This window comes from Balaenoptera borealis (genome assembly GCF_965194805.1).
Source record: "Balaenoptera borealis genome assembly, chromosome: 15".
NCBI lineage: Eukaryota > Metazoa > Chordata > Mammalia > Artiodactyla > Balaenopteridae > Balaenoptera > Balaenoptera borealis.
Window position 1 is genome coordinate 71,684,107 of NC_138871.1, and position 12,508 is coordinate 71,696,614.

At 44.7% G+C, this 12,508-nt stretch overlaps 1 protein-coding gene across 1 annotated transcript in view; it reads left to right on the forward strand.

Annotated features, from left to right (window-relative positions):
* Nucleotides 1-11,177, forward strand: part of LOC309611901 (uncharacterized protein) — a 32,814-nt gene extending 21,637 nt beyond the window's left edge. Inside the window, exons 4-5 of the mRNA XM_082356919.1 lie at nucleotides 7,010-7,137; nucleotides 7,487-11,177. Coding sequence (XP_082213045.1) covers nucleotides 7,010-7,137; nucleotides 7,487-7,600 — 242 coding nt within the window. The 3' untranslated portion in view covers nucleotides 7,601-11,177. The remainder of the gene's footprint in view (nucleotides 1-7,009; nucleotides 7,138-7,486) is intronic.
* Nucleotides 11,178-12,508: the final 1,331 nt, after the last annotated feature.

The following is a 12,508-nucleotide window of genomic DNA, read 5'->3' on the forward strand; positions in this document are numbered from 1 at the left end:
CTACCTATTGTTTCTCAGGTGACTGGGAGGGGTTCTTCCTCAGGAAGAAGGAGAGGTTTTAGGGATCTTTACGCAGGGCCACCAGGTGCAGTGGTTAAGATAGTGCACTCCACAAAGGCACCGCATTGAAGGAGGCAACATTCATGGCCAGACAGACATATACCAACCTGAATGAGAATGCGCAAGCAGTTGCAGACATTCTAGGCCTCCTGGCTGGAGCAACCCAGGAGGGTTACTATGTAAACCCCGACTTGCATACACAGCCATGCACAGACTTGACAGCAAACACTTGCACATACTCACAGCCAGTGCCCAGCCATGTCTGTCTCAAGTGCATGGTGGGTGGACCTGAGGTCTCTTTTCTCACCACTTGCTGCTCTCAGAGGCCCAACTTCTAACACTCACTCCTCCCCCAACTCTAAACTTGACATAGTTCACCTAGGAAGCTGGGGGAAGGATGAAGTTGTGGTGGGCTCACAAGTTGACAAAGGGAAAGAAGTGGCATTAGGTTATGTGTGAAAGAGCAAGGGTGTGAGTAGGCCTGAATGCAGCCACGGATGCTTCATGCTAGGACCCTGACCGGCTGCCTGGGCCAAGCCCAGGATTTGAGCCAGCACACGCTACTGCACGGCTTGTGCAAACAATGTGCTAACTTAAAATGTTTTTAACTTGAGGAAGGGGACACTTTTCCTAACTTGCAGAACCTAGTGGCAGCCCTGGCCTTGCCCTATGTATTTCCTCCCCTCTTTTTACATCTTAACAAGTTTTATAACTTCTGCTTCCTCTTGGATTCCAAGGAGACAAGTTCTGAAAGGCAAATTCTGCTTGCCTTTCTAAAGCATGTGAAAGAGCTTTGAAAACATAAAGTACTAGTCAGGGATTGCAAACTCGTATGCATGCTGGAGACAGAGAGGAGGCAAGGAGTTAATCTACGTGTGTAACGTGGGCCTTTATGTATTTAATTCTGGGGGGTAAGCTTCATGGAGGTGTAATTTACATACAATAAAATTTACCAATTCAATAACTTTTGACAAGTGCATACAGATATGTAACCACCGCCACAATCATGATATAGAATATCTCTATTACACCAAAAGCTCCCTTGTGGCCCTTAGCAGTCAATCCTTTCCCTCTAACTTCTGGCCCCTGGCAACTACTTATCTACTTCCCTCACTGTTGTTTTGCCTTTTCCAGAATTTCATATAAATGGATCCATACATTCTGTAGTCTTTTGTGTCTGGCTTCTTTCTCTTGGCATAATGCTTGTAAGATTCATTCTATTGGGCATGTATCAGTTGTATTTCTTGAATTGCATACCATTGAATGGGCATACCACCAATTGCTTATCCCTCCATTAATAATGGACTTTTTGTGTTGTTTCTGGGTTTTGGCTATTTTAACTAAAGTTTCTACAAACCTTCATGTACATGTTTCTGTAAGACACACTTTTCCATTTCTCTTGGGTAAATGTGTGTTTAATTTTATAAGAAACTACAAAACTCTTTTCCAAAGTGGCTGTATGATTTTTGCATTTCCACCAACAAAAACTGAGAGTTGCTCCACAGTCCTGCCAACACTTGGTATTGTCAGCCTTTTTATTTTGAACATTTCTAGTGAGTGTGTTGTGGTATGTCATTATGGTTTTAACTTACATTTCCCTAATGACTAATGAAGTTAAATATCTTTCCATGTACTTATTGGCCGTTGCATATCTTCTTTTATGAAGTGTCTGTTCAATTGACACTCTGCACACACATGCACGCGCACACAGTTGGTTCTTTTTCTCTGGAGAGCCCTGACTGGTACAGTTATTTTTCTCCAATGAGTGTGTTTCCTTTGTTTTAACAGGAAATTTTCTTGGCTGGGCTGGAATGGCAAATCCTGTTTCTTGTGCAGCGTCTTCATCCTTTGTTCATGTCATTTGTCTTTAGCTGAGCTACTTTGAGTCTGTTCCATGCATATGTGGTTCAAGAATCAGTCAGAGATATGAGTAGACAGAGTTTGGAGATCTCCTCTCTGGTTCTCTTCTTTCTGAGGTTCTACTGTCTTCAGTCTTCACTGTTTTCCTGGCTTCCCAGGCCATGAGGACTGTGTGTTTTTCCTTGTGAACCCATCTGCCCTTTGTGTGCAACCTGGGACACACTTGGCCTTGGGCTCAGTCTATCTGCTTCTGTTTACTCTCCACTACCTGCAGAGTACCAGCTCCAGCCTCAGTTCAGTTTGCCTTTAGCTGGGCTACTTTGTGTGCTCCATTCATGAGTCAGTGAGGTGGGTCAGAGAGGTAGGTAGAGAGTCTCCAGTATCTTCAGGTAGTTCCTTTTGGTATTGAGCCCAGATTTTACCACTGTTTTCTGTAGGAAAGATTCATGTGGTAGAATCTTAATCTGTCACACCTGGAAGCAGAGTCACAGCTTTTGTATTTCTATTTCACCTTCATTTTTGAAAGATAGTTTTGTTCTTGGTTGGCAGTTTTTCTCTCAGTGCTTCTTTTTTTTTTTTAAATAAATAAATTTATTTATTTATTTATTTATTTATGGCTGCACTGGGTCTTCGTTGCTGCATGAGGGCTTTCTCTAGTTGTGGTGAGCGGGGGCTACTCTTCATTGTGGTGCGCAGGCTTCTCATTGCAGTGGCTTCTCTTGTTGCAGAGCACAGGCTCTAGGCACGTGGGCTTCAGTAGTTGTGGCTCCCGGGCTCTAGAGTGCAGGCTCAGTAGTTGTGGCGCACGGGCTTAGTTGCTCCATGGCATGTGGGATCTTCCCGTACAAGGGCTCGAACCCGTGTCCCCTGCATTGGCAGGCGGATTCTTAACCACTGAGCCACCAGGGAAGTCCTCTCTCAGTGCTTTAAAGATGTCTCTCCACTGTCTCCTGGTCTGCATCATGGCCAACAAGATGTCTGCTACCATCCTTATCTTTGTTCCTCTGCACATCGTCTGTTTTTCCCCTCTGGTTGCTTTCAACATTTTTGTCTTTATCATTGGTTTTTTAGCAATTTGATTATGATGTGCCTTGATGTGGTTTTCTTCATGTTTTCTCTGCTTGGAGTTTGTTGAGCTTCTTTGATTTGTGAGTTTTTAGTTTTCATCAAACTTGGAAATTTTTCAGTCATTATTTCTTCAAATATCTTTTCTGTCCTCTCCTCCACCCCACCCTCTCTTTCTGGGACTCCAGTTATATGTATGTAAGGCTGCTTAATGCTATATCAGCTCACTGATGTTCTGTTCATTTTTTTAACCAGTCTTTTTTTTTTTTCTATCTGTGTTTTATTTTGGATTGTTTCTATTGCTATGTTTTCACAGTCAATAATCTTTTCTTATTTAATGTTTAATCTGCTATCAATCCCATTTAGTATATTCTTCATCTCTAGAATTTTGATTTGGGCCTCTTTTATATCTTCTACTTCACTCTCATGATGCTCATGCTCTCCTCTACCTTCTTGAACATCTGAAATGTATTAATAGTAGCTGTTTTAATGTCCTTATCTAAAATTAGAAGTATAATTTCTGGATCTGTTTCTATTGGTTGATTTTTCTTCTGCTTGTTTGAATGATAGGTAATTTTTTAATTGGATGCCAGATATTTTGAATTTTATGTTGTTGGGTACTAGTATATTTTTTTTGTTTTAGGATTTTTTTCTTTTAGATATTTGGGTAGTTTAGTATGGGATGCAGTTGTTACTTGGAAACAATTTAATCCTTTTACTGTGAGCTTTTAAGCTTTGTTAGGTGGGTCCAAAACACCTCTTAGATGGGAGCTAATTTGGCTTGGTATCTGTGCCCAGTGTGTTGGGAGGTCTTTCTATTCTGGCTGGTGGGAACACCAACTCTTCAAGAGTTCTCTCTCTCTCTGTGGTAGCCTGGAAACTCTCTCCAGACAGTGGGCAGGGACATTGGTAGGACTCATCTCATTTGTTTTCATTCTCTCAGGGATCACTTCCCCCCCTGTTATCCAAAGTCTTAAAACCATTGTTTTATATCTTTTGTTCAATTTTATAATTGACTAAGGCAGAGGATAAATCTAGGTCCTGCTACTTCATCATAGCCAAAAGTAGACATTGCTTTTATTCTTTTAAGTGATCCTTTTTATTGAAACATAGCAAACGTACATAAAAATGTACAAATCCTAAGTGAATGGCTCCATAAACTTCCACAAAATAAACACACCTGTGTAACCACCTCCCATATTAATAACTAGAACATCACTAGCACCCCAGAAACTTCATGTTCCTTTCCAGTCATTACCTCTCTTCCCAGAATAACCACTGTTCTAATTTGTAGCACCACAGTGCATGTTTTTGAACTTTATATAAACGGAATCCTGTAGTATGTACTTTATGTCTGGCTTCTTTCACTCAACATGTTTGTCAGATTCATCCATGTTGTTATGTGAAGCAATAATCAATTCATTTCCGTTGCTGTGTAACATTCCATTTTATGAATATACCACATTATTTATTCTACTGTTGATGGGCATTTGAGTTATTTTGAGTTTGGGGGCTATTATGAATAGTGCTGCTATGATCATGATTGCACAAATTGTTTGTGTACATATGTATGTATTTTCAGTAGGACTGCTGAGTCATAAGCTAGGCATCTTTTCTACTTTAGTGGATACCACCAAATAGTTTTCCAAAGTAGTTATCCCAATTTACATTCCTTCTAGGTTTATATGAGAATTCCAGTTGCTCCATATCCTCACCAATACTTGCTATTATGTCGTTTTCTTTTTAGCCATTCTGATGGATTTTACTTACATTGCCTTTCAGAACACGCTGCAGACATAATAAAACTACCAGGTGGAATGAGCTAACAGTGCGCCAGTTTGAGACTCCTGTATATAAGGTTTTCTTCTCAGTGGCTTTGAGCATTCCTAAAAGCGTTCGGTTGTTACATTTGTGTTCATCAACATTATTTGAGTGGAATTTGAAAGCTAAGTGTTTGATGATTCACCAGGTTGAAGATATGGTGGGAGGGAAGGCAAGCAGCGGCATTCTTGGCAGAGGAAGCAATACATGGAAAGGAAGTCATAAAAGGACCTGGCTCAGGGCTACCTGGTACAATTGTACATGATTCTTAGAATTGCTTTTCACTTCTTTGTCTGTGGGAATGGCACCTCCAGGAATTATGCAGTGCGCAACTCATCAATCTGTACACAGCAGCCATGCCTATAATGGTCAGGGGTGACACGAAATTTGCTGTGACTGGAGGGCAGGGTGGGTGGGGTAGAGAAGTAGGAGAAGCCAGATCCAGAACTGGGACAATATAACTGACTCAGATTTTGACAGAGCTTACTTTAAAACTCCACCCTGCCCCCACCCCTACTAGATGAGGGATTGTACAAGCTTCCTCCTCTTGGATCCCTCAGCCTCTGAGCCAACAGGGCTGCCACTGAAGTGGGGCCGGGGTGAAACCCAAGCCAGGAAGGAGAAATGCTGAGTGTGCTCCAGCTTGTCTTGCTACACGACTCTGGTCTCAGCAAGTTGAGGAACCAACGCCCTGTCCTTCCTCTATGTTGGGCTTCCTCTCTTGCCTGCAGCCTCAGCACACTCCTATGCCTGGGAAAATTGGTAACCCTGGATGGGACGCTGTGCCCACCTACCTAACACCTAGGTTTGTGTCATTGAGGCACTGGAAGTGGTTTCTGAAGGCACAAGAAAGTGAAAGGAACATCCCAGGTCCCCCACATACCTCCCCATGACCTGCCAGAGTGAAGGGTATCCCTCTGAAGGAATGATACTTTTTGGGTCGACACTCTGTCTATAAGCCCTCGTTACACTGTGTGTGTGTGTGTGTGTGTGTGTGTGTGTGTGTGTGTGTGTGGTATGCTTATTAAGGGCATTAAATGGTTAAAGTAGGGCTACCTGTTGGGCTAGAAGGAACTATCCACCGTCTGTCAGAGAGGGCAGGGTCTCTTCTGGAAGGAGAGGTTCGTGTTCAAGCTCTGCCTTTCTTCCAGTTACTCGGACAAAAAGTACTTGGACAATATATTCCTTAAAGTAGAAACTGGGACTGATGCAAGGGTTCCAGGGAATGACAGAGAGAGACTCTCTCTTGGCTCTGGCAAAAAAGGGAGTAGCTCTAGAGAAGTAAGTGGTAAGGTTAGGGAGTTTGGGATTGACATGTACACACTGCTGTATTTAAAATGGATAACCATCAAGGACCTACTGTATAGCACAGGGAACTCTGCTCAATATTATGTAGCAACCTAAATGGGAAAAGAATTTGAAGAAGAATAGATACATTTATATGTATAACTGAATCACTTTACTGTACACCTGAAATTATCACAACATTGTTAATCAACTCTACTCCAATATAAAATAAAAAGTTTAAAAAACAAAATAAAAATAGTAAATTGAATTAGAAGAATAGCAAAAACTAATGATAATGTTATTAGAAATTAATCAGGCAAAAAAGATGGATCATCCCCGGTAAAGCAGTATTAAAAAAAAAAAAGAAAGAAAGATGTGGTAAGATGGCACCTCCCCAGGAAGAGACAAAAGCCAAAGCAAGGAACCTGGGAAATGTTCCATGGTTGCACCAGAACTCTGGGACTAGAGTGTACATGGTAAGATCAGATGTCAACTGGAGATTTGGCCCTGGGACTAAGTTAACTATGGTATGAATAGATACCTTTCCAACCTAGCTTTTTGGCTTATTTTTCTGCTTCTTCACAAGGTCAACTTTTTTGTTTTTGGCCACACTGTGTGGCATGCGGGATCTTAGTTCCCCGATCAGGGATTGAACCCATGCCCCCTGCAGTGGAAGCGTGGAGTCCTAACCACTGGACAGCTAGGGAATTCCCACAAGGTCAACTTTTAAATCAACCAACAGGGGTACACAGTTAAAATGTGTTCCCTGTGGCTTGAGGCTTATGAGGATCAGAGAACAAGAGACACAGGGTCTCCCCTCAAAGAGGCTACTAAGTTATCAGAGAGAGGAGAACAAGGCACGTGAAACGCCTAAGGAATAGTACAACTGATATGATTTTTTGTTTTCTATTTTAAGCCAAAATGAAAATTAGCATGAACTCCCTGAGCAGCCACCAGCTGGGCAACAGTGAGAGTGTGAAGCATCCCAGGAGGCAGGGAGGAGGTGTCCTGATCCTGGGACTCAGAATTGTTTCCAGTTCATCCGTAAGTGTTGATGATCTGTGTGTGAACTGTCAAATAAACCGTGATATCCCTAAAAAAATGACTAAACAAGATAATGAAAGACCATATCTAATTAAATGCTAATCTATGTGGGCTGAGGGGATCCACATGTACCCAAGAGGCTCCAGCTGCTAGGAAATGTCCAATTCTTGCTGGACAGGGCCTGAAGGAAGGGTAGGCTTGGGATAAACAAACAAAGGGCATTCTGGACAGGTGAACAGTGTGAGGAAAAGGCAAAGAAATATTCACCTTCAAAATCACCCCCATTTCCATTGAATTTTAAAGTTTTCAAAGAAACTTAATAGCCCTGCTCTTTTTTTGATCTTCTCAGCAGCCTCAAGCATCTGACAGAACAGAGATTCCCACTCACAAAGAAAGTGAAAACTGGAGAGAGTCTGTTGATTTTGTTTGCTCAGCCTCCCTCTCTCCCATTTTCTGCATCTAGCATCCTGGTTTTCCTTGGAAAAACATCTCTCTCCACTCTCAGACCAACCAGTGTTCTGACTCCACCCCTGAATCCAGGGTGGGCCTAACCAGACCTGGTCTACTACTGAACTACCACCACAGCAGTTCAGGGATGGGCATGTGACCCAAGTAGGCCAATGAGACTCACATCCAGAACCTTTGCTGGAAAACTGGGGAAGAGAATAAAGCCAATGCAGAGGAAAGCAGAGCCAAGAGACCATTTTCTGTTGACATTGTTTGGGTGTTTAGATCCAGCTGTGCCTGAAGCCAGCATTATCCTAGGATTTTTCTGAGAGGGTAAGCCATTACATTCCCTTCTTGTTCTAAGCCAGTTTGAATCTGATTTCTGTTACTTGCTACTAACAGAGTCCTGGCTGATTCAGAAAGCTTAGACCATATATTTAAATTCTAATCCTGTGCTCTTAAACTAAGTATAATAACTGGAGTGATGGTAGTGTGGGAAAGGATTATTAAGCATGGTGGGGTCAGCCTGGTAGGGCCTGACTAAACGACATGCTAGGAAGTTAGACAAGGAATAGGGAGCCTCAAAAGATTCTTGAGAGAAATATCATACGATATTGCTTATATGTGGAATCTAAAAGAATGATACAAATGAACTTATTTACAAAACAAAAATAGAGTCACAGATGTAGAAAACAAACTTATGGTTACCAGCAGGGAAAGGGGTTGCGGAGGGATAAATTGGGAGACTGGGATTGACATACACACACTACTATATATAAAATAGATAACTAATAAAGACCTACTGTATAGCACAGGGAACTCTACTCAATACTCTATGATGGCCTATATGGGAAAAGAATCTAAAAAAGAGTGGATATATGTATATGTATAAGTGATTCACTTTGCTGTGAAACTAACACAACGTTGTAAATCAACTATTCTCCAATAAATTTTTTTTTAATTCTACAAAAAAAAAGATTCTTGAACAATTTAAAAAAGACATTTAAAGAAAATACTGGTACAGTCAATGTTCTGTTTCTTAACATGGGGAATGGTTATAGCCCACATACGTTCACTCTAAATTATACATATATGTTTTTTACTCTCTTCTGAATAAAAACATGATATAATGTGTACCTTTGAAAAATGAAAAAGAAAATAAATAATGTGGAGGTGATGATTACAGAATGGAATGGAGAAGAGAGACCTTGAAATCAGAGATGCAGGAAGGAAGCTGGTAGTGAGATGGAGGCCTAGGGTAAGGAAGGATGGCGTAGAGCAGTAGGAATACGGATGGAGGGGGATGGAGAGGTGAGAGATGCTTCCGGCATGAATGAGGGCATGAGAAAAATATAGCTCCAAATACTGGTAATGATGACAGAGGCAGGGTAGTTGAGAGGGAAGGACCTGGTTGGGAATATTAAGGGGGCGTGTATGTGGTTACATTTTGAACTTGTTCAGGTGGGAACATCCAAACTGTGGGTCTGGGGACTTCCCTGGCGGTCCAGTGGTTAAGACTCTGCGCTTCCACTGCAGGGGGCACGGGTTCGATTCCTGGTTGGGGAACTAAGATCCCGCATGCCATGAGGTGAGGTCAAAAAAAAAGGAAACAAACTGTGGGTTTGTAATATCGTTTGGTTGGAAGGAACAGAAGCTTCGTTGAGTTAGCTTGAGTGGGGAACTGGGAAGTCAAAAGTGGAGGCTCCTCCCTCCATATCTCTGGGGCACATGTGGTCTTTCCTCTGCTCTTCTCTGCGTCTGCCGACCAGGTCCTTCTGCTTCCTCGGAGGGAGGGCCCACCTGGCAGAAGCTGGAGTGCCCTGCGAACCCCACAGGGAGGCAAGGCCACTGTCAAAGAAGCTGAGTGAAGGCACCAATGGAAATTCTGTCAAATATGTCTAGAAGTGACCAACTGGGTGACGAACAGTTCCTGGTGTGGACAAGGTGTAAGGTCTGTGTTCGAGGAAAGCCACAGAAAAGAGAGCTTGGTTTTAGCCTGGAAAGGGAAGCAGCAAGGTTAAGATCTGATGTGTCCAAGGGTGCGAGAAGGCCTTGTGGCCAGTGACATTCTCTACCGGACTCTTCCTTTCAGCTCAAACAGACTCTCCCATCCCCAGCCCACCTCCAGCTCCCCTACACCTCCCTTCCTTCACTTCACACTCCTTAAAAGCTGCCCATGCTCCCTGGCTCACCTCCTCCGCACTCCTCCACCCTCAGCACCATGCCTGCCCTGTTGGCACTCCTTAGAAGTGTGCTAGCAAGGTCTCCAAGGACTTTCTGGTCGCCATATCCAGGCAACAGATACTCCCCAGCTCTAATCTTGTTTCATTCATTTGTTGTTCATTCATTCATTGATTCAAAGAATATTTGTTAAGAGCCAACTACTTTCCCTGTGCTGGAGGTACGATACTGAGCAAGATCCATTAGGCAGAAGTTCTCTACAGAGACAGTGTCTACTTCTTCCTCCCAAAATGCCACATGCTCATATATGCACACATGCACACGCACACACACGCAGGCACACACACTTGCTTTTTCTGCTTACATCCTCCCCAGAGCCTCCCACTAGGGACTCAGCTGCCAGGCATGTGATCTTTGAGGGACACAGACAAATGGGAAGGAAGTTAGGCCAGTAGCCTAAGGAAGCTGGGGAGGAAGAGGGTCCAGACGGCCTGGAGGGGCACCCCAGGATGTACACATCATCACCTGGCCATTTGCTAGTGGCCTGGGGAGTGTGTAACTCTGAATGGCAGGCACCCAGTGGAGAAGGGCACATGGCCAGGATCTCAGGTTCTGGCCACTTCAGGCAGTTCTCGAAGCAAGACCCTTCCCAGAGGGCCAGGGAGGCACTCAAGGGACTGGTTGCAGCTTTTGGGGAGACAAGCAGTCTGGGCACATGCCCGCTACATCATACTCCTTCACTGAATCCTGGCTTTGCTCCTGGAGCATGAAACTCCTAGAACTGTCCCCATGAGGAAGGGAGTCTCTGGGCGGGACCCTGAGTTCTGGGCTGAACACTGGCACCCTATAAAGTCGAAGAGCCAGCCCGTCAGGGAACCCCAAGGGTTCTGGTGATGGAAGGTCCCAGGATGTTCCTTTCTTTCTCTTCCTAGGGAATTACATAAAGTGAAGAATAAAGAGGAGAAGGAGAAAGAAGATGGGGGAAGGAGAAAAGGAGTAGGAAAGGAAGGAGGAGGTAGAGAAGGAAAGCATTTTTTTTTTAAAGCACAGCCCTGATCATAGTATTTCTCTGCTTAAAATGTTTTAATAACTTCGCGTTACTCATTGGATAACCACATCCCCCCTCCCTCTTCTCCCCCTCCCTCCTCACCCCTTCCAGTCATAGGAGGCCTGATAGGATGTGTTCACACAGCTCTTGTGGGAAATTGCCCCATGGGGTTGCAGCAAGTGAAACAGAGGGAGGACCACAACAGGCCCATCATAAGGAGCATTGAGAGCTACAAGGAGGGGGTTTAAGGGGAATTCCCTGGCGGTCCAGTGGTTAGGGCTCTGCGCTTTCACTGCTGAGGGTATGGGTTCAATCCCTGGTCGGGGAGCCAAGATCCTGCAAACTGAGTGGCCAAATAAATAAGTAAATACAATAATTAAAAAAAAAAAGGGGGGGGGTTTAGTCCTAGGTCCGTGACTATAGGACCATGGGAAAATCATGGTCTAAGCCTCCTTTTCTTCACCTGGTCAGTGGTCAGGGAGGATAAAACCTGCCCTGCCTGCCTCACGGGGTTATTGGGAGGCTCAGGTGAGATAAAGAGCCTAGAAACCTTTGTGAATTATCAAGTACTGAATAAATAAGGGATTGTTCCTACTATTGAGGAAACTACCTTGAGAAGTGTCAGAGGCCCACTCCTTTCATCTCTCAGTGCTTTTCTTTCTAATAATCCTTTATGTCATTATAACACCTTACGCTTTTCAAAGTACTTTAATATATATTGTGTCATTTGTTCTGACACCATCCCTGTGCAGGGGCCGGGCAGGGCTGCCCCCTGCTGGGCATATAAGGGCAGAGGCTCAGAGGGGTGAAGTCACCAGAAGGTCCGGTGTCACCAGGCAGGCGTGATGCGGCCGAGACAGGCGTGAGCTCAGGTTTCCTGACCTCAGCATGGGGCCTGCTCCCAGCTCCTGGAGCCGCTCCGCTCCCAGCACGTACTGATGTTGTTTCTTTAGATTCTAAACCTACAGAGGGTACAGGCAGGGTCTTCTTAGGGGATGACCTTCCCCATGGCGGCTATCATGGCCTTTGGGTGGGGCTATTTCAGGGAACACTTGAGCTTTTGCCAGTGAGACAGGCTTGGTCTTTGAAGATCTACTCACCCTGGGCCCTTGGGAATTTGCCCAGGCTCCTTTGTTACTCCTCTGTGTCAGTGGTCAGCCAACCACCAGGACAGAGGTGGGTCTTTTGGATCATTTTGGAATCCTTCCTCCAGGTGTGAGTCTAGCCACAAAGTGTGCTGATGCCTAGTGCCACACAAACATCATCTGATGGCACATTCTCACAACCAGGGAGTGTCAGCCCCGTCCAGCCTCTGGGGTAGGGCGAGCGCGGAAGCACAGCCCTGCTCCCTGACCGGGAGTTGCTCACAGCTGGAGAAACAGCGGCGCACGGGAAATAACAGCAAAGAGGACGGCGTGAGCGCCCTCTCAAGGGGGCGACACGATGACCCTCCTGGATAAAAGACAGTATGAGACCTCTGGGGACTGGGAGCCTCCGAGGCAGCTTCCTGACTGAGGACACCCGGTCCCCCTCCCCTAAGTCGGTCTCCAGTCGGACTGAAACATTCTTGCCGTTCGTGAATCACACCAGGAAACCGCCTCTGCAGCATTCCAGGGTGCGAAAGCCAGGCCCTCGGTCTGACTGCTGATTGGTGGTGTGTGAGTCAGGGGAAAGGGCACCAGACGGGCAGTCTCG